This window comes from Marmota monax, unplaced genomic scaffold (assembly GCF_021218885.2).
Source record: "Marmota monax isolate L192 unplaced genomic scaffold, Marmota_monax_Labrador192_F-V1.1 WCK01_AAM20220418_F8-fsc00118, whole genome shotgun sequence".
In the NCBI taxonomy this organism is placed as follows: Eukaryota; Metazoa; Chordata; class Mammalia; order Rodentia; family Sciuridae; genus Marmota; species Marmota monax.
Window position 1 is genome coordinate 4,976,199 of NW_026695231.1, and position 20,781 is coordinate 4,996,979.

Below are 20,781 nucleotides of genomic sequence, written 5' to 3' on the forward strand. Positions count from 1 at the left end.
AATAAATTATTTTAATTATTAAACTCAAAATGAAAGGAAGATGGCAGTAAATGTAAAGACTTGAACTCAGTAAATATCTTATCCATTTGTGCATGGCTTCTGAAAGTTGTCATCACTTTAATTCAGGCAATTCCTTTATATCGCATAGTCTGGCAAATAAAATCAGTTGATTTGGTAAAGTGTTATAGATACATTACTCAAAATTATTGTGACTGTATATTACTTTAAGGTTTCTACTTTTGAAAGAGTTGGCCATTTCCTCCTTGAAATACATCTCTTCTTGGTTACAGTCAGAATGTTCAACAATAAAGAAAAGAGTAAATAATATATGGTGTGTTCAAATAACAAAAATACCAGATTGTCAGTGGGGCAGACTGGGCCTACCCTGGGCCTGGGCTCCTGTGCAAGTAAAAAGCAAAAACAAAAACAAGTAGCCATTGTATATTACCTATGAAAGCATATGGAAGGAACCTAAAATCAAGGAAAGGAGAGATCTGTCTAGAGCTTTTGAATAGAAGTTTAGCCATCAGGATCTTAAACAGAGGAATTTGCAGTCAGGGTTTAAGACAAGAGGTAGAACATTTATACTTGACAAGATCTGGAGCATACTGTGGGAGTATGAGGCTAAATTAAAGTGCAGTTTGTATGGAATGACAGTAGATAATTGAATGTGCTGTGCACCTGAATATGAAAACCTTTGAGATAACACGGGAGTTGTATTAAAAAAGATAAAGAGTAAGACCTTTAGCTAGGTGTCAGAATCTTCATCCCATATGATTGGAATATTTGGGGAATGACAATGAGGAGAGAAAGGATCAAATGGTCTGGAGGCTAAATGAAGGTTGACAACACCAAAATTGGCAATATAATAAAATTGGAAAGATTGAGATTCAAAGCTTGTCATCATTGTTTCTTTTGTTATTATTTTTTAAAAGATATATGTCTTACTGATTTGAAAAGTTTTGAAAATACCCAGTGGATCTAGGAGAATACTATTTATTCTAATTGTTTGTACTTAGAGTAAGGGAGAAAAGATAGTTTCTTCTAATATGTTTGTAAATAAGAACAGGAGATAGATTTGGGGTGAATGGAAAGGAATGAATGTTAAGACAAAGTGAGTAATATAAACATGGAAATAGAGAAGAAAAATATGCACTAATTTATCAGATTGAGGTTTAAATGAAATGAGTTGTGAGAGAAATTGGAAAAAAATATTGGAACTTGATGTTGAACTTTGAATAATACTTTGACCTGTAAGGTAGTGATTCTAACTTACTGTTGTGCAGGAGCTCAGACCCAGGAAACCGATTCAGGATCTCAGTAGGTGGAAGAAGATGCAGACTGCAAAGCACACTTAGGATAGTAGACATTATTCAGAGGTGGCAACAGCTTCTAGCCTCTAACTTTGGCTTTAGCCCCCAGCCAATTCCATTTTGCCTCCTCAGTTCCATTTAGCCTCTTTTTATATACAGTCTAAACAAAGAAGGAACACTGCCAAAAGGTTCCTTCAGTGAACTCATGCACACAAGCAAATTTATTATCTCAAGTAAATATAGTGAATCAGTGTGTTTCTGATCATGACTACACACTAACCATACACAACCAATTCATGGCCTTGGCTGCATACTAAAAACATAAAACATAACAGCCCACCAGAAGCCTCGGCAAGGGAGCCTAACCATCGCCATTTTGGGGCTGCCCCAATGTTTATCCACCCCCTTTTGTAAATCACCTGACAGAAGGGAGGGAGAGAAAGACAGGCAGGAAGAGACAGACTCAAATATGGGACATATTCTTATTAGTATTTCCCTACTAGGGAAATAAGAAGATTAAGTGTTATGTACCTTAGTTTGTAATTTCATCTCTCTCCCTCCTGGAGATCTGAAAAATTCAAGAATGTTAATTACTTCAGTCAGCCTAATTAAGATGCCTTCCTTACCTTAAGCAACTGGAAACCACCAAAAAAAAAAAAATTAAAATAAGTTGATTAAAAAAAACAATACTTGACTAAATTAATCTAGAGAAAGTATTCAAGATGAATTAAAAATAAGATTATGCAGGTATGAGGACTTTCAGTCATGGGATAAGAAGACTTGACAAAGCTCAGGGAAATCAAAGTGCTGGGTGAGAATAAGGACTCAATTCCTCAGTGTAAAATACAAAGCAAAGAGCCATTGTGAAGTGAAGTAGTCAGAAGTTTATCTTAGACACAGAATATTATTCAAAATACTTGGCAGTCTATACAGGAAGTTCATTCACTTGTCAGAATTGGTGACTAACAAATCAGAAAGGACACCTGTTATAAATAACATCTGTGAACACTCTAGTCTAATTTTGCTGAATAGTAGCTCTGTCCAAAAGTCCTTGTGTATATTAGCCACCCCGCCAAATATTTGAGTGTTCAAAAGAAGTATTTTCTCCTAAAAAATTTTCAGAAGCCTTCTAAAAATAAAGCTAGATAATATGACAAAGGCCATACAGCTAATAAATGCTTGATAGTGTTCAAATACCATCATCCCAGGAATTCTTTATACTGTTTTAAACACAAGACATCAGTTCTCTTTATCCATCTTTCCTTGTTTCCAGCATCCCTCTCTCTTTCCCTTCTCTTATTTATTCAGCAAGCATATGTTGAACATCTAAAATTGAGCACCACATTTCCATTACGATGAAACAGTATATACTCATTTTATGTTTAATTTTCACCTTAGATCTATAGTCTTCCCATTTAAAATATATGTGGTGTCTTAATCATAAAAGAAGATTAATAAATACTAAGGAAAATTAAAAACTTTGTCCATTGAGAAATTACAAAAACTTGTCATTCTTGGATATTTTATTCACCATATGCTTTTCTTGTCCATCTGTATATCATGGCCAAAAAAAAAAAAATTAGGACAGAAAATAATTTTAAGAACAAAGGTTTTAATATTTAAATAATGTAACCAAAGTATAAACATGTATGTAACAAATAATTATCATTGCTCAAGGTGAATAAACACAGAGATAAAATTTTATATAACACTAAGTATTTCTCCCAAATAGCTTGTGGAAATGCACAGTTCCTATTCACATATAATTTTTGTGTGTTTCTTAAAAGAAATCATAATAAAATATATACAAAATAAAATTTACCATTTTAATCATTTTAACTATTATTCAGGCATTAATTACATTCACATTGTTAATTCAATCATCACTACTATTTATTTCCAAAAATTTTTCATCATCCCCAACTGAAACATACTCAGTAAACAATATGACTTCCCCCTAACCCCTGGGAACCACTCTTCTACTTTCTATCTCTCTGAATTTGACTACTCTATGTATGTCATATAAATGAGATCACATAATATTTGTGTCACATTTGGCAGGAATGTCTTTAAAAAGCATCTGGGCCAGAGAATTGAAAATAAATGTAGTACCAATTAGCAATTCACTTGAGACTGAAATGCTGGAATTAAAGTGCTTTTCCACCTCTTAAATAGAGAATTCAGAATTCTTAAGTTCAAAAGCTATATCTTTATTTCCCATTAGTTGAAAATAAACTTTAGCCTTTTAAAATTTTTTGAAGTTTACTTGTAGCTAAATCATATACTTTTAGACACAAAATAATAATGCTTTTCTTGACAATCAGCCATATCCATTATTTCATCTCATTTTAATCTTTATAACAACTCAATGAAACATGTAATGCTTTATTTTCTAAGGATAAAAATCAAGACTGAGAAACTTAAAGTAACTTTTGCAAAGTCAGCTGGGCATGGTGGCAAATGCTAGTTACTCAGGAGCCTGAGTAGGGAGACTAAGTAGGGAGGATCACTTGAGTCCCTGAGTTCAAAACCAACCTGTGCAATATAGAAAGATCCATCAAAAAATTAAAAATAAACTAAAATAAAATAACATAAAGCAAACTAAGGGATTGAATTCAGGGATTGAGTCTCTGATTCAAAAAATCATACACTACTACTTTCAGCGTCTACTTTTAGTGAAATAATGTTATGATAAAGATAATAAGCATCTTTTCTGTGAGGCAAAACTTTTTGGAATATCTAATTTCCAATAATACTTCTTCCTTATAAAATATTTAACAGAAATGTCTGCTTCAATATGACTTGAAGAAATAACAGTTGTAAAGTAAATATTTAAAATCACCTCAAATGCCAAAATCATGCCTTGCTTGCTATAAAGGAAGAAAGAGAATTTAAAATGAAGTAACATTGTGTTCATTTGTAAATAACATATTGCAACCAACTGTTTCTTAATTGCTCAGACTGTTGATAAATAATCCAGCCCGGCTGCTCTCCACAGACAATTTGCTTTGGATCAGACCAGGCAATTCAAATGACACTAATTACAGGGAAACCTTTTTATATGAATACTTGTTTGCCATGGAGAAGAAAACTCCTTGATAAAGGGTGAAGATTTTTTTTTCTTATTTTTGTCCTAAACAAAGCACTCATTACCAAGCGGAAGTTATGTTAGTTGAATGAATTTTGATTGAATAAAAATGGATCAAGTTGTATATCATGTTGAAAAATGTGTATTTCATTGGTCTTACTGTTTATTGTACCGTCATGAGTTATGTTACCATTTCATTTTCATTAAATGATAAAGAAGATGTAGAAGCTTTATTTAAAGCAATATTTTCATTGAATTAAGCTACATTACTGAATGATTATTTACTATAACGGAGATTTGTATAATATATTAATAGATGTGTCTTTACTAGACAGAAACCAAGACTTCAGGAAGTCTTAACTTTATCAAGGGATTTGCTATAACATGATATCATTGTATTTATGATTTTATAGTGTTAGAATGAATATTAAATGAAACAAAATTCCCAAGGATTACTCAGGAGGCAGCTAAGTACATAACATTTTGCATAGATGGTTGGAAGGCACAATTTTGCTCCATCACTGCATCCATATCCTTGAACGATTTCGACTGAAGACAGCATTTCTTTGAATTTTTCATTAAACCAGACGTCTTGAAATATGAATTCCTTTTATGTTTCTGTGAGTTTTGGCTAAAAGAACCCCAGTGAATAAATCATACAATACTACGTGTCACCAGCACTTGTGAATATTTCTGCTTTGTTATTCTATTCTCAGTAGAGCACCATTGATTATCAAACTCAGCGGAGAGCATTTTATGATCATATATCTCTATTAGCTCCTAGTTTGACTACCATAGATTTTTCTGGTTAAGCTTGCATTATGTATTAGGAAGCCTATCTCTTCAATACAAAGTTTGATTTCATTTTTCTAAGCCTAGAACTCTTATTATGTATTATGTATAAAGATTCTTATCTTTTATATGTAAAAATAGGCTGTACTGTCTTTTTGCAACTGAAATGTATGCCATCTTTTTTCTTTTTGATTCACAGCTAGCACATTATACTATGAAGATGAATCTCTACAATGCAATGGCTGTCAAGGTAAATATTTCTTCACTTGTTAAACAAATGAAAAGTCAATTGTGCCCTGAATTCGCTTTTAATAAAATGAGCAAAGCAGAATAATGCAAATTTGATTGATATGCTAATGGTAAAGGGAGAAAAGAGTACATAGTTAAAAAGTTAGTTATGCTAACAATATAAAAATTAGAGTATTAAAATTAGAGTAAAATGTAAAATATGTAATTATAAATGCTGTGTTTTAGAATGTTAAATAACTCTGGGCCATAACTAGAGAAAGACTGTAAATATTAATGAAGCAATGTATTAGTTTCCATATGTCATATAGAATATTGTGATAAATAGATGAACATGGTTCTGGAATATAACATTCCTGCCCAATAGAAATCAATTAGAAATTATTCATGTGATTTAACAGTAATAAAATCAGTTTTCAGCTTAGAAGTTTTATCTGTGTCATTTCTGTGTTGATTTTTACTTGCTATTTTTTCTAATACAAAGCTAACTTCAGCAACTCTAGGGCTTGAACTTAGTTGCTACACAGATTTGGGGAATTGCTTCTTCTTCTTCTTCTTCTTCTTCTTCTTCTTATTATTATTATTATTATTTTGTCTCAGACAATATGGTAACAGCTTAATTGCCAAACTATTATAAACAGAGAAATGTCTTAATTAAATTTCCTTAATATTCTTAAGACCTACATTGTATTTCTTTATTAAACTTTTAGTTCTTACTTCTGAAATAGATTTTATTTGGGTGAGGTAAGGTTGTAAATACTTTCCAAAAGGCCTCAAAAGGCCTGGGTTGTACGACAGTGGCAAAAATTAACTATTTTGTATATTGTATATTGCTTTTCTCTACAGGTTTAAATGTGTAGGGAACCTAGCCCAGGAACATTCTCCAGTACACTGTCCACTTCTCTGCTCTCCTGGAGTTTGTGAAATGATGAATTCACAAGAAAGAGATTTTTTCCTGCTTCTTCTGTAGCTGCAGAGTGCTATTTGCCTTTTTCAGTAATATTCACACAGGGAAACAATTTGATTTTCTTTTTAAATGGGAATGTTTTAGTTTTAAAATTTAGAGGTTTAAGATTCTCTGTATAGCTCTGCCATAGACTTACCCTTTGAGTCTTCAAAACCATTAGATTCTTTCTTCTCTGCTTACTTCATGTCAGATATGTCTCTTCAGTAAAAAGTAATCAATACTGAGAACTTAAAGCAGTTAATGACCAAAGCCTGAGATATCCCTGCAAGGAGGTCACCAGAGAATATCACAGAAGATCTTCCTGTTCCTCTCTACTGCTGGAGAGAAGTACAGAAAACAAGGTTCAAAAAATGTACACTTATGTATATTATTCATATTGAATTCTGATGTGACTTGAATAATTAAGATTCCTTTAACCAATATTAGGCATATATAAGAAACTCACATCTACATGAGCCACTTGGAAGGCAGAGCTTTTTATTTATTCCAGTATTATACTAAAAGCTGTTATTTCCTGGTAGCTCCATTCAATGTCAGTTTGATATCACTTTGTCTTTGATTAACATCATTGGACAATGTAGAACTTTATCTGAGTCCTGTGATCCTGGAAAACAGCAAACATTAAAACAAACAAACAAACATAAAAACAGGTCTTTGTGTTTTAAGAACTGCTAAAAAAGAAAAAGAAAAAAGAAACAAAACAAAACCACGTTTCTCCCTATGACTTAGATAAGATGGACAAGACACATAGATGTCCAACTTGTTTACTGATGACAAAGCCAGACTCATCACTTCAGATTCCCATTCTTTACCTAACAAATAATAAGCTTATTCTTCTTGATGCACTGATCAATTGGAACAATGTTTTTTAACTAAATTGTGATTTAGTTTCTCTTCTTTCCATATGTCCCTGCACTTTAGCCAACATACAATATCTTCTTAATATTACCTCTTGAGAATAAACTGCTTCAGGATAAAACATTCTCTATTATACCATCCACTCATGTTATTCTTTTTATGCACATCAAATGTTTTCTAGGTTTGTTTACACCTTCCTATAAAAGAAAAACTTTTGTTGCCTACCTCTTGACATGCTTAGAAATCTTATGGCCAGTGTTCTCCTTGTTGCACTGGTCTACCTCTGAGTATTGTAGGCACTCCTTTCCTCTTCCTCTTGCAATAATCCTTTCATTTAAAGCCTCTGCTTACTTACTAAATCTGGATTTTTTTCCCAACATGATATTTCGGGAAAGAAGCGTTAGGGTGGGAATATAATGGGGGTTCAAGCGAGGAGAGAGGATATTTGAGGATTATGTAGAATTGAAGTTATCCATCCATTTACCTGCAAATGCCATGATTTTATTCTCTTTTATTGCTGAGTAAAATTCCATTGTGTATATATGCCACATTTTTTTTTCCATTCATCCACTGAAGGGCATCTGGATTGGCTCCACAGTTTAGCTATTGTGAATTGTGCTGAATTGTGTGAATTGTAGCCACATTGATGTGGCTGTGTACCTGTAGTATGCTGTTTTTAAGTCTTTTGGGTATAGACCAAAGAGAGGGCTATCTGGGTCAAATGATGGTTCCATTCCCAGATTTCCAAGGAATCTCCATACTGTTTTCCATATTGGCTGCACCGATTTGCAGTCCCACTAGCAATGTATGAGTGTACCTTTTCCCCCACATCCTCACCAACACTTATTGTTGTTTGTCTTCATAACAGCTGCCATTCTTACTGGAGTGAGATGATATCTTAGAGTAGTTATCCACCAAAGACACTCAGGAATTTCTGTGAGACTATGGGGAGTATGTAAATATTACTGTGGAGAATGTATAATAAAAACATTTCTCCAAAAAGAAGAGTCCTCCTTCACAGGTTAACTTTGTAATAGACCGGGTGCTTTGTGTTTCTAAATTGAGATAATCAGGTATGAGGTCATAAGTAACTCCCCATATAAAGATTAATATTTAGCATTAGTTGATCAAAGAGACCAGTGACCAGAACTGAATTCATTTGTAAGTGGATTTTTGTTAGATTGTACTTTCCAAAGTTTTGCTCTCTACCTAAGTGAGTGGCTGAAGAGACCAATGTGTGGTCCATATACCTTTGTGTTGTTAACATCTGAAAATAACAACCAAACGTAACTGGGTGCCAGTAGCTGAAACTTTGTTTCTAATATTACTGCTCTGCTTTTTCAGTTCATAAGCTATCAAGTAATTATGTTCAAAATAATTGCCCTGGAAATTATTTAAATATAGTTGGCTATGAAAGTCCAGGAAGAATAACCTCTAAGGATAACAGATAACTACCAAAATCAATGAGCAATAATATTCAAACAGATATACATGTACCCAAATCATAGAAAGGATAGTCACTTAAAATGAGTAAAAAAAAAACAAAACAAAAAAAAAAACACTTTCATCTTAGTTTACCTCATGAACTGAGCCAGTTGCTATTGATTGCTAGCATGATAACTGGTTACAGTTCAGTTGTCAAAGAGGCTAGTGAAACACAGAAGTTGTTCAAATTTATATAGAGACTACCCATCGCTACAGTGATGTCACTCTTTTTTAATGAAGAAAAAAGTACATGTGTATAATTTTATTTTATGTAATAGATATTAATGTCCTCATTTGATGCATCTACTTTTTAAAGGGTCACCTTTTCTCTAAAGAATTTATGATCCCCCTACCCCTGTAGAATTGATCACTCTCTTGCTTTTTATTTCCCTATTTTACCATCGACATACTTTTGTTATAGAACCTGTAACATTTTATTAAACTTACTAATTTACATGCCAGTCTCCACCCCACACATGCTGTAAGTCCCTTGAGGCCCAGATCCTATCTTCTTCATTTTTGTATATCCAATGTCTGACTTTGATAGGGGGTTAAATATATATTCCTATGTAAATCAATGAAGTGAGGTCCATTTTTTTTTATACAAGAAGTTAAAAAAAAGTCTTTTGCTTTGAGTACATTTTCTGTATGTCCCTGAGTACCCTTGTTGGAAATTATTTAAGCCTTTGCTGGAAGAACTTTGAGCCTTTTTTGATTACCTGATTAAGCTGTATGGTGTGGATAAACTGGATGTAGTAAAGTAAAATTTGGTTTGTGCGAAATTTACATGTGAATGAAAACCTCATGAGATTTAGGACCTTGCCTAAGTACTGTAGCACTTAACAGGTTTGAAAGAGGTTCGCTATGATATAAGCTGCTGTCAGAACCCACAGTATGCCTTTACAGAACCCCTGTTGCTGATTTGCTGCTAGGCCAGTGACCGTCAATTAATACAGCAATAAATTGCTCAGTAAATTTTTATCTTAGCTCCTGGGGCCCTATTCCTCCTGTTTCTCAGTGTGACACTTTATTTCCTTTTTAGTCTACAATTTGACTTTACTAGAGATTTGAGTTCTGCTTTTCCTCTGGCATCTTTGCCACTGTTATCAACCCCATTTAAATTTGGCTCCTAACTTTTCTTTTCAGCTTTCTCTCCTTTTGGATAGCAAAGAGATTATATAAATGCATGATCTGGTTTGGCTGTTCTACTCATTTTTCTCCTGGTCCCATCTAGATAGACAATTGAATATCTTCTTATAGTATGGAACAGTACTTACCCTTAGTTGGTTTTTGTTTTTGCTTTGTTGTGGGGTTTTTTTTTTTATGTTTTTGTGGTTTGGAGATTGAACCCAGTTGTTTTTGCATGCTTGGCAAGGGCTTCACTCCTTAGCTGCATTTGCAGTACTCTGATCCTTCATTTCTGATGGTAGCGGGTATATATACATAAGTACGTAGATGTCACCTCAAGCCCACCCAATGCATACTCTTGAGACTCTGGTTCCTAATAATACTATGCAGATGCTAGATGAGGGCAAGAATTACTTAATATGTGAAAAGCCTATTTAAAAATATCCCCAAGTAACAGGTAAAGTGAGCTTTGGTGGAATTATTCCATCCATCCTAAGATTTATTATTTGACCCTTCCTCCAGAACCTTGATTCATGGTTCTCAGTTCTCTGTGTTTTATGTTGTTTTTACTTTCTGGCCAAACCCATATATGAAATCTTTTCTATGGAATGGAGTATGTCCTATACCTAATTCTTCCATTTTTAGGAGGAAAATAATCTAAGACAAACCTCACATACATTCAACCTCAACCTAGTTACTTGAGGCCCCCATTTATCCAATAGAAGGATTCTAGATTTTGAAACTACCTAAAGATGTATATAAATAGCTGATAGATAACTGAATATACCTTAATCAAACTGACAGTTAGAGATATGTGTCTCTGAGGCCTGGCAAGAAACAGATTACCATAGCATATAGTATCAAATATTCATAAGTTAGAACCACTAGTAAATAAGATTTAGCAATTATATAGCAGTTACCATTGTTCAGGTATCATTCTAAATATTTTTTGAATATTTTGAGTCTTCTCTATAATTCTCAAAATCAACTCTCCAAGGCAGGTATCATGATACAATTTGAAAGATGAAGCAATGGACTCTGTCCCCAAATCATAAATCTAGTAAGTTACAGTGAACCCAAAATGTATGGTACTCTCCAACCTTCCTGACAATTCTGGTCGCATGTAGTCTTGATTTTACTTTTCTCTCTTTTTCAAAATTTGGATACAAACAACTATATCAACCCTGAACTAAGATCGTAAGGGGAATTTTATTGTTTATAGCCTGGTTTTCTTGGACAACTGATTTCATGATTCCAACAATTTATGAGCATCCTTACTGGTAGGATATTTTTAATGGAATTTTAAGTTTTTTGACAGTTAATAGAAGACTAAGTTGAGGCATCCCAATTCATTTATATGCTTCCCCTCCTAGGCAGAATTGGATGTCTTAGGTTGAACATTTTCTTTTTTTTTTTTAATTTTTATTATTGGTTGTTCAAAACATTACATAGTTCTTGACATATCATATTTCATACATTTGATTCAAGTGGGTTATGAACTCCCATTTTTACCCCGTATACAGATTGCAGAATCACATCGGTTACACATCCACCGTTTTACATATTGCCATACTAGTGTCTGATGTGTTCTGCTGCCTTTTCTATCCTCTACTATCCCCCCTCCCCTCAAAAAATGAAAAATGGAAATAATCTAAAGTTTACAGAATTTTGAAGAGCAATGGATGAAATTGATGGTTTTCTGTGGAATTCCTTTTACTCTATAGTCCTTGTACATGTTAGTGATCCATCACAAATACTTAGAGAAACTCTACTGAATCTGAATTTCAACTAGTTTTTTACTATTATACTTATGTTAAATGATTTGATTTGATTTTAGTGCCCCAAAATATTTTAGTTCAGATTGAAATGTTCACTTTAAGGAAAATAAAAGATATCAACAAGAAGAACACTAAAGAAATTGCAAAATATCATAACTTTAGTGACTTATTTCTCCATGTAATTATGAATCCATATAATAAAAAATTAAATCTACTGAAATTAATTTGGCGAGCAATGACTTACCACTTTATTTTTTTACTTCTTCTGTATAAAATATAAAATATAAGAAAAAATTATTGACTTATTGATTTAGTACAAGCGGCTAAATAAATCAGATATGTATATCCATCTCAGCCTCTTAAACTATGTATAATCCTATTTTATCTTTATATTCCTATGAAATAAGCATTAACGTTTAGAATAATGACCTCCAGGATTCATTAGAAATATATAGGTAGATTTTTTAGTAAAAAGATACTGAAGATCTCATATAAAACTGTATATTACCTTGTATAAATTCAGAATAAATAACTCATAGTCTTATTCGTACAAAGACAGATACTTCAAAATGTCAGCCTAAGGGAAGGGAAAAAAGAGGGGTCATTTAGATAATCCTAAGCTTTTACCTGATGATGTTTCCATCACCATGTCAAATAATATTTCTTCTGTCCTCCTGCTACTTCAAATACCAATATCATTGTCAAATGTTTATATAGATTTGTAGAGAAAGGATATATAGAGAAACAAAATATTAAAGAAAAGAAATGGTAAATGGAATAAATAATCCAAAATTTTCTGATAGAAATATCTTACTGTGATTTTTGTAATTCTACATATGAAATTATATTTCATATGCAACATATATATACTTTTACGTACATAGTTTTGATATGATAATGAAGTAATACTGTTTATGAAAACTCATGCTATATTACTATTTTTTTTACTATATTTTTAAGTTCCCTATCTGTAAAAATTTAGTAAAACCACTTTTCTGTGTTTATTGTATGGTGGTCTGAAATGGTTGAGTCATCTAAAAAATAAAATTATTGAGTATATCTGAGTCCTAATTCTATGCTCTCATATGCATTTGAAGCATTAATAACAGGTGGGTTATTATCAATGAATTTGTTTCCTGTCTTTAATTTTGGGCAAGAATACATTTTTCCCTTTCAGTGGCATTACAATTATTATGAATTTTTAGGAATAAAAATAAACCCAAAGGAGAAAAATCTGTTCTATGAGCAGATGGCTTTTGATATCTTAAGGTTTTTCCATTTGTTTTAGTGCTTAAAATAAACATTATTTATAAGACCACTTACATTTTGATGTTTCTTAATGAGGAATATGCATCATTGATTTGACTAGCTTAAGAGGTCATTTAGAACTTGCCCGTTAACAAGCTGTAATCTGCTGAGCACACAATGACTTTGTTTAAAATTATCTATTCAGAGCTGATCAATGACAATAATTGTTTTATCCAATCACTTCTGAAAGTTGCTAATTACTTTGAAGGACATGAATACCAGCCAATTTTATTATTATTATTTTTTAGAAACTGTTTCTCATTTACATCAAAATTAAGAAAAAAATTAATAAAATTAATCTTGCCTTTTGACAGTACTTTAAAAATAGTCAGCTTATTCTGTAGTACTGGAATAGCAATAGAAAAATTAGCAAAATTCAGGATGTCATTGTGCCTATAATAGGAATTATAGTATATAGTACAATTTCATCTATGTTGTATATTTTTAAATCAATTAAATATTGGTCACACTGGGCTTTCTATAATGAAAAAAAATGGAACTAAAGAATAGGCACACTCGTTTTCTCTTTAAACAGTGTATTTGTAAGATATTAGTGAAAAAAGCATGGACTTCAGAGTGAGACAGATCTGGGTTTGTATCTTGACTCTGCCATTTACTCTTACTGGTTATGTGACCTTGAACAAATTACTTAACCTCAGTTTCTTCATTTTTAATGTGGAGATCATGCCCTATTCACAAAGATATTGTGAGAATTAAACAGTTAGCATAATACCTGGCATTTGGAAGGAGCTCAATAAATTTTAGATCCTTCATTTCACTGATGGCAGCTTCTTCACCCACTCAAATGATCAGTTTCTTCCAGCTATTCTTACTTACTCATCTTGGACAAAGCCACTTAAAGATTGATTGATTGTACTTTAGTGCGAATGAGTTTTAATTTGTTACCTTAACCATCACTTACTTATTATGCCCTTTCATACCCAATTGTGAATGGATTTGTCTTGGAAGGGATTTTTTTAACTGCCTTTGAGTAGATGTCTAGGATATTAGGTTATTAGAAAGCTGTAGCCTCTCCGAGTGTAGCTGGGACATTTCAGTTGCTGCTGGATTTGGAGAGGAAATAAGCCAGTGCCACTGGCTTTCTTTCCCTTAAGTGTGGGAAATCCTTCTTATTTTAGCACAAAATTTTCAGCCAATTACAGACCTCATTTCTCTAAAATGGACATACCTGCTACTCTAGTATTATCTGATCACAGACCACAATTATCACTCCTCTCAATACTCCAGCATGCATCTTTGATGTTTTCTAGAACACTTCATCTTATTTTATTTATAATTCAGTGACATCTTTATGTCATAGGCAGTCTCTCCCTGAGTAATGTTTTGATAACCCAATATTTTTCTTATGCAACCTGAGTCACTATTATTGCTGAGGATGAATTTTCTACCAGTACACATGTTTACAAGTGTTCTCTTTCATAATCATGGTATAATGCATATTTGATAAAAGCATGCTGAAATACTTGAAGCCATCCAAACAGTTATGTGACCTTGTGCAATTATCTAACCTCTCTAAGCATCAATTTCCCCTTGTATAAAATCAGGTTAATTGTAATCTCCACTTCAGATTGATGCTATAAGATTAAATGAAATGAGCCAGGAAAATACTCAGTTATTTGCATGTATGCTTTATATATATATGCATATTTCAATTAATTATTCTTTTCCATTAGAAAGTGTTTCTGGTCAATTCCTCTTCTTTGTCAGCCATATTATGATTTTGGTCAAGTTAGGGAGAGTTTCTATATTGAGTATTATATGATTTTAGAAAAATTGATTTTTAGTTATAGAGTTGATCTTTAAAATAAGATAATTTGAAAAGTTCTTATTGTATAACTTTGTTACATTGCATTGCTATATTATTTAGTTTACTTTCTAGAATTGGTGTATCTGGTTCAATTGTACACACAAGTTATTTTGTGTATCTTCAGTTATTTTATTCTTTCTCACTCTGAGAGGTTGACTAAAACACTTCCTTAAAATTTCGGCATTTAGTACATCAGATGTTATAATGATTATAAAATTTTGCCTTTTAAGGACAATGTCTTTAAAAACAAAGAATAAGAATTCAAGTAAATTCAGCATTCCACTTAGAAATATTTTAAGATACATGTCTTTTAGCTAAAAAAAAAAGTAGGCCTTGTCTCTCTATAAGTAAAAAATATGTTTAGAGAACACAGGTATTGTCTCACTAGCAAACTGTGCTGAATTGGAAGTACTTCGTATACTGCAGGAGAATCATTTATAACATGTCAAAATCACTGATTGATAATATTATACATTATCAATTTTGTTTTAAGTTGCCCTAATAGAGGCTGTGTTATCAAATATAGGACTTAAGGAGATTGAGTCTCATGATTGCTGGGGTTTTATAAAACATCTAGGAGCCCTAGTACATTATCTTATACCTCTGACTGTCTTCTCATCTTAAAAAAACACACATTAATTATATTTTCTGCTAAAAATAAAACAACTTGTATTGCAGTAAAAGATTTAAAAAGTTGATAATTTTTAGTTTTAATTGATTGAAATTGTATTTTACTTCCTTCCCAATGCTGTTTTACAATGACTAAGAAAATGGATTCTCTGAAGCCTTAATTTGACTCCTGGATCTGTCACTAATAGCTGTGTAATTATAGGAAAATTATCTAAACTTTTTGGTAGTCATTTTGTCATCTGTACATCATATCTGAAGGAGTGTTCTAAAGTCGAAGAGCATAAGAAAATCCTTAGAATAGTGCCTGGCATATAAGAACTCAATGAATGTTAACTGATATGGTTATTGATAAAGAAGAAATAAAATGCCATGATTAAGATATAAGACAAAATTTTATTTAAAGATTTCAGTACCACTGAATTAAAAAAAACTCATTAAAATTTTTATTTCAATGAGACCAAATGCAGTCTTGAAGCCATTGGTTTTGGGGGGAAAAATTCCATTTGCTTTATCTGTACAAATGGTAGGAATTTGTAGGTCAACTTTTAAATCTTTTAATAACTAACTTAGAGGTTAATATTTTGTGAAATGATTATAACTATTTTAAAATAAATTGTAATAACAAGTATTTTTATCTTTCAAATATTTATAATTCTGCAAGTACCACCTATGTTTGCAACTTATATACTGTTATATTAGTGGAAAAGTCTAAGGCTTTATTTAATATGAACTTTTAGAAATAATTACATTGGTTTGAAAAAATTTAATGTTTTCAATGAAAATTTTAAATGGTATATTTTATCTTTTATTTATACCTGTAGATTCAGAGACGCTGGCGAGGCTATAGGATTCGGAAATACTGCTTTAACTATTATTATTTGAAAGACTACCTAAAAGCTGTTTCAGAGACCAATGATGCAATTAGGTGAGTAGTACAATCATTAATCTACTAGTGAAAATTTTGGAAAGATTATTCAATAGATATTAATCATTACTTAGAAATACTTTCTTTAGCAGTAATATTTCAGGCAGATATTTATTGGTGAGATGTATGATTCTATTTATCTTAAAAGTTGTTTATTATACATTAACGTTTTGTAAAGACAAAATTAGATTATTTGTACATGTAATTTCTTGGTTCTATGCAAAATAGTTCAGTTTCTATAAAATTATTACATAGGAAGGTGCATTTTATCTGTACAGTGATATACAGATTGTTAAGTATGCTAAGCTTCATATATTATGATAAACATGTTCAATAGCAAGAACTTACCTCTCAAAGAAGAAAATACGATGGAACATATTAAAATGTCTATCTTACTGTTAGTGTTTATTTTTTAAACACCAGGAAGTTAGTACCTGGATATAGACTATAGGGTATTTTCTGTAGATTTATGCAGAATAAAGGCATTGCAATAATAGTCAGTCAACCGTTCCAAAGCCATATGTGTTGAGTTTTCATATTACTGTACTTTAAAAATAGAGATTTTTTCCTTTTGTGATATACTCTATTCTAATAACATAAAGTGACCATAAAACTACAATATTTACATTAAATACAAATCATAATTATTAATAATCGGCATTTATATAGTAGCTTGTACTTTAAAAAAATGCTTCCACATGCATTATTTGTTTCTTAAAGTTCTTTGAAATAGAAATAACAAACAATTGGCAATAATATGTTTAAAAAAGTTTTATCTGAAATCCTAAAGTAAGATATGTGTGAAGATATATCTGAAAACTAAATTCTTAACTTTTAAATTTCTTGTGTGTGTTGTAAAGAATCTGGTCTTTAAAAATTAAGCATAGAAAATTCATTACGTTGATTTCTTTAGAAATATCAGTAAAAAGTTTTTGATAGCTTCAATACAGGTTTAGTCAATGAAAGAAATAGGAAAACTAAAACAACAACAACAACAAACCCAAACAAACAAACAAAAACATGATCCAGAGGAGATTTCTGTTTAATTTCTTCTTGAGAAATCTAAAGCTTTGGAGATTGGTTAGTATCTGCAAATGGCCAATTCAAGCTTTTTCATTAAAAAACCTAGCAGAGTATGAGAGAGAAGAAATATGAGCTGGACTGAGGATTAACAGGAAGCAAGTGGGGATTATAAAACATACAACTGAAGGACGTGCTCGCTGTTCGAGTCTTGCAAGTGCCAACTCTGTACTTCAACAATCCCGGGTGTAAGCATGTTGGTAAAGTTCACATATTAACTTTTAAAATATAAAGCTATTCCTTAAGAAAATTACATTTCAGGGCCCTTATTTGCTTCACTCTAATTGAAACCCTGAATGGAAGAAGTCCTCAAGGAGGTGAACAGTTAGTAATGTGGTTTTGGAAAGGCTTACATCTTCTGTTTGGAATGTATTTTCATTAATCCTTGTTTTCATTCTGAGGTTAGTAGACCTAATTCTATCACTAGAGAGTTTAGCATAACAGTGATGACAATTTGTTTTTAGTGATATTTTTATTACATTGCAAAGCAGTTTTTTTAAATTTCCATATCTTGGAGTTTTTAAGACTAAGAGTGGAAGGTGAATTTAACAAATGATTCTCTATTATTCATTGGAATATTTTTTTTCACTTACCAATATGATCCTCAGTACTACAAACAGAAAAGTATATATTGGTAATACATACACTAATGTTAAGCCATCAGTGTGTTCTATGAATATATCCAACCAAGCAATTATTGAATTGTTCTTTTGATTTCTCACTTTATTATAATACTATTTCATATAGGATACTTACATCCACTTTTATTAATCACAATTGGTTAAAATTTTCTTGTATTGTAATCATTAGGTCTTGGCACCAGGTTTTTGCTATATTTATTAGATGAACTGAGTAAATTACATGGCATGGGTCTTACTCTTCATTAGAAATTTAAAAGAAATGAATCATAAAACTCTTGTGTAACTAAAACCTTTTAGAGAAGATATACTTTAATATTTCCAAACCTCCATTCAAGTTTTTATAACTGTTAGTAATCATTTTATTTATTTGTAGATAATTATTTAGTTTATTGCCATTAAAATGTCCTATATTATTTAAGACATTGTAACTAAAATGTATATTTTGTTATTATATTTCATTTCTTATTTTAAAATTTGCTTATTTAAATTTTTGTCTCTTCTCAAAATTATCAGACTTATATATTTTATTCTTATTTTTCAAACAATCACTATTCACATTTTGTCTTTTTATTCACATTTGTTTCGTAAGTATCTTGCATTCATCTTTTAGAAACTATTTATTTCTCAAATAATACATGAGCATTGTATAACAACTGAAAATACAGATGACATAAAATAAACAAAAAATCATCTATAATTCTATCACTCAGAAATAGACCCTATTAAAATTTTGGTGTCTATTCTCCCAGATCTCTGTCACTTAGTACCTGTGTGACTGTGGGCAAATTTTATTTCCCTTTTCCTAAGAATTGCCTCCTCTAGAAAGTGAGGAAAATAGTAGAACTACTCCATAAGTTTATTATGAAATAAATGAATTAATATTTATGAAGTGCTTAAACAGTACCTGGTATGTTATAAGCTTATGGCTTAACAATTATTTTTCTTAGGACTTGTGGTTTTCCTATTTTCTATGTTGGATGAAGTATTCTTTTATGGCTAATCTACCTTCTCTATGGCTGCATTTATGTTTGTGTTCTGCAGTTTTATTACAATATGTCTTGCTGTTGATCTCTATTTAGTCTATCAATTTTTCAATAGATATTATTTTACTCTAATATCTATGCACTCACCAGTTTTCAAACATTTTCACCAATTATCTCTTTATATATCCACTCTTTTCCATTTTTAGTTTTCTTTTTGAGCTCTGATGGCCTTCTCATTCTATTCTCAAAATCTTTCATATAATTTTTAATAATGTTTCATGTATTTGTCTTTTTATACTTTTTCTGGGTAACTCTTATTCTTTTCTGGATAATGACTTCTTATCTATTTCTGCCTCACTAATTCCCTTTATTTAGCCCATTCATAGAATTAATTTTGGTGACTATACTTTTTATTTCTGAAAGTACTACTTAGTCATATTTAAAATTTGCCTGATCATTTTAAAAATAATTGCAGGCTTTTTACTCTTTTCTAAATTATATTTTAATTTAATTTGAATAATAACACATTTGTATTCTGTATCTAATGTGATCATGTAATATTATTTTTCATTTTTCTGTATCATATATGGTGTTTTCCCTATGTATTTATAGTTAAAAAATTGCAAGATCATTGTGTACTGAACTTAATCCATAATCCTGTGGGGAAAAAATGGCACAATATTCCTCTTGAGAGTATTTATGTTTTTGTCTATTTTCTGTGTTAGTCAGATTTCTGTCATTGTGAAAAAATACCTTAGAAAATAACTTAGAGTTGGAAAGATTTATTTTGGCTCTTGGTTTCAGAGGTTTCAATCCAAGGTTGGCTCCATTGCTTTGGGCCTGAGATAAGGCAAAATTTGGTGGTGGCAGGAACAATTATCAGGACACTGCTCAAATCCTGGCAGCCAAGAAGCAAGGAGAACAAGCAAGGAATGGTTCAGGGACAAGATATAGAGGGTGCCAGGGAAAAGAGGAACAATTGAGAAAAAAATGACTGCTGTGGGTTAGGGTAGGAGTGGGAGTTGCAGGCTTAGAGGCATTTTTCAGAAGCACAGAAACTGAGCCCTGAAAGTTGTGCAGGAATGAAGACATTATTAACATGTCAAATTTCACTGAGATTGCTGCATGAAACATGATGGAAAGATTGACTAGGGACATATCCAGACAATGTAACTGGGGTTCTCCATACTGGGCATTTAGGCCATATTAAATTATCTAACTACTATTTTAAGAGCATTGGAAAGAATTTCCCTTTTAAAGAGAGAGGTGACATGATTATATTTTTTGACATATATGTTCAACTTTATTTGTAATGATAGTTACATTTAAATAGTAAACTTTAAAATCATCTATTCATTTTTGCTGGAAAAGTATCAACACATATTTAGATTATATTTTTACATCACTTTACTCTATTTTCAATTCAAATCACAGGGATAGGACTCAGTTTTGTTACCTTTTGCTGTGTTTCACATAATATCCAATGAAGTCTAAAACAATAAACAGATGTTACCTCATAGTTTTCTCAGTTAGGAAATTGGGAGGAGCTTTGCTGTGCACCTAGGTTCAAGGTCTCTCATGAGATGGCAGTCATACCATCAACTAGGTTTGCTGTTTCATGTGAAGGCTCAGTGGAGAGGAAAATGCATTTCTAACCTTATTTACAGGGACTGTAATTCTCCTGGCTGTTAGCCTAAGGTATAGATATTGGCTTCTTCTGAGCAAGTGAGC

At 31.7% G+C, this 20,781-nt stretch overlaps 1 protein-coding gene across 3 annotated transcripts in view; it reads left to right on the plus strand.

Moving 5' to 3' along the window:
- Positions 1-20,781, plus strand: part of Spata17 (spermatogenesis associated 17) — a 198,745-nt gene that overhangs the window by 28,266 nt on the left and 149,698 nt on the right. For all 3 annotated transcript variants that reach the window (XM_046438454.1, XM_058577055.1, XM_046438455.2), the window contains exons 4-5: positions 5,393-5,443; positions 16,243-16,346. In XM_046438454.1, coding sequence (XP_046294410.1) covers positions 5,393-5,443; positions 16,243-16,346 — 155 coding nt within the window. The remainder of the gene's footprint in view (positions 1-5,392; positions 5,444-16,242; positions 16,347-20,781) is intronic.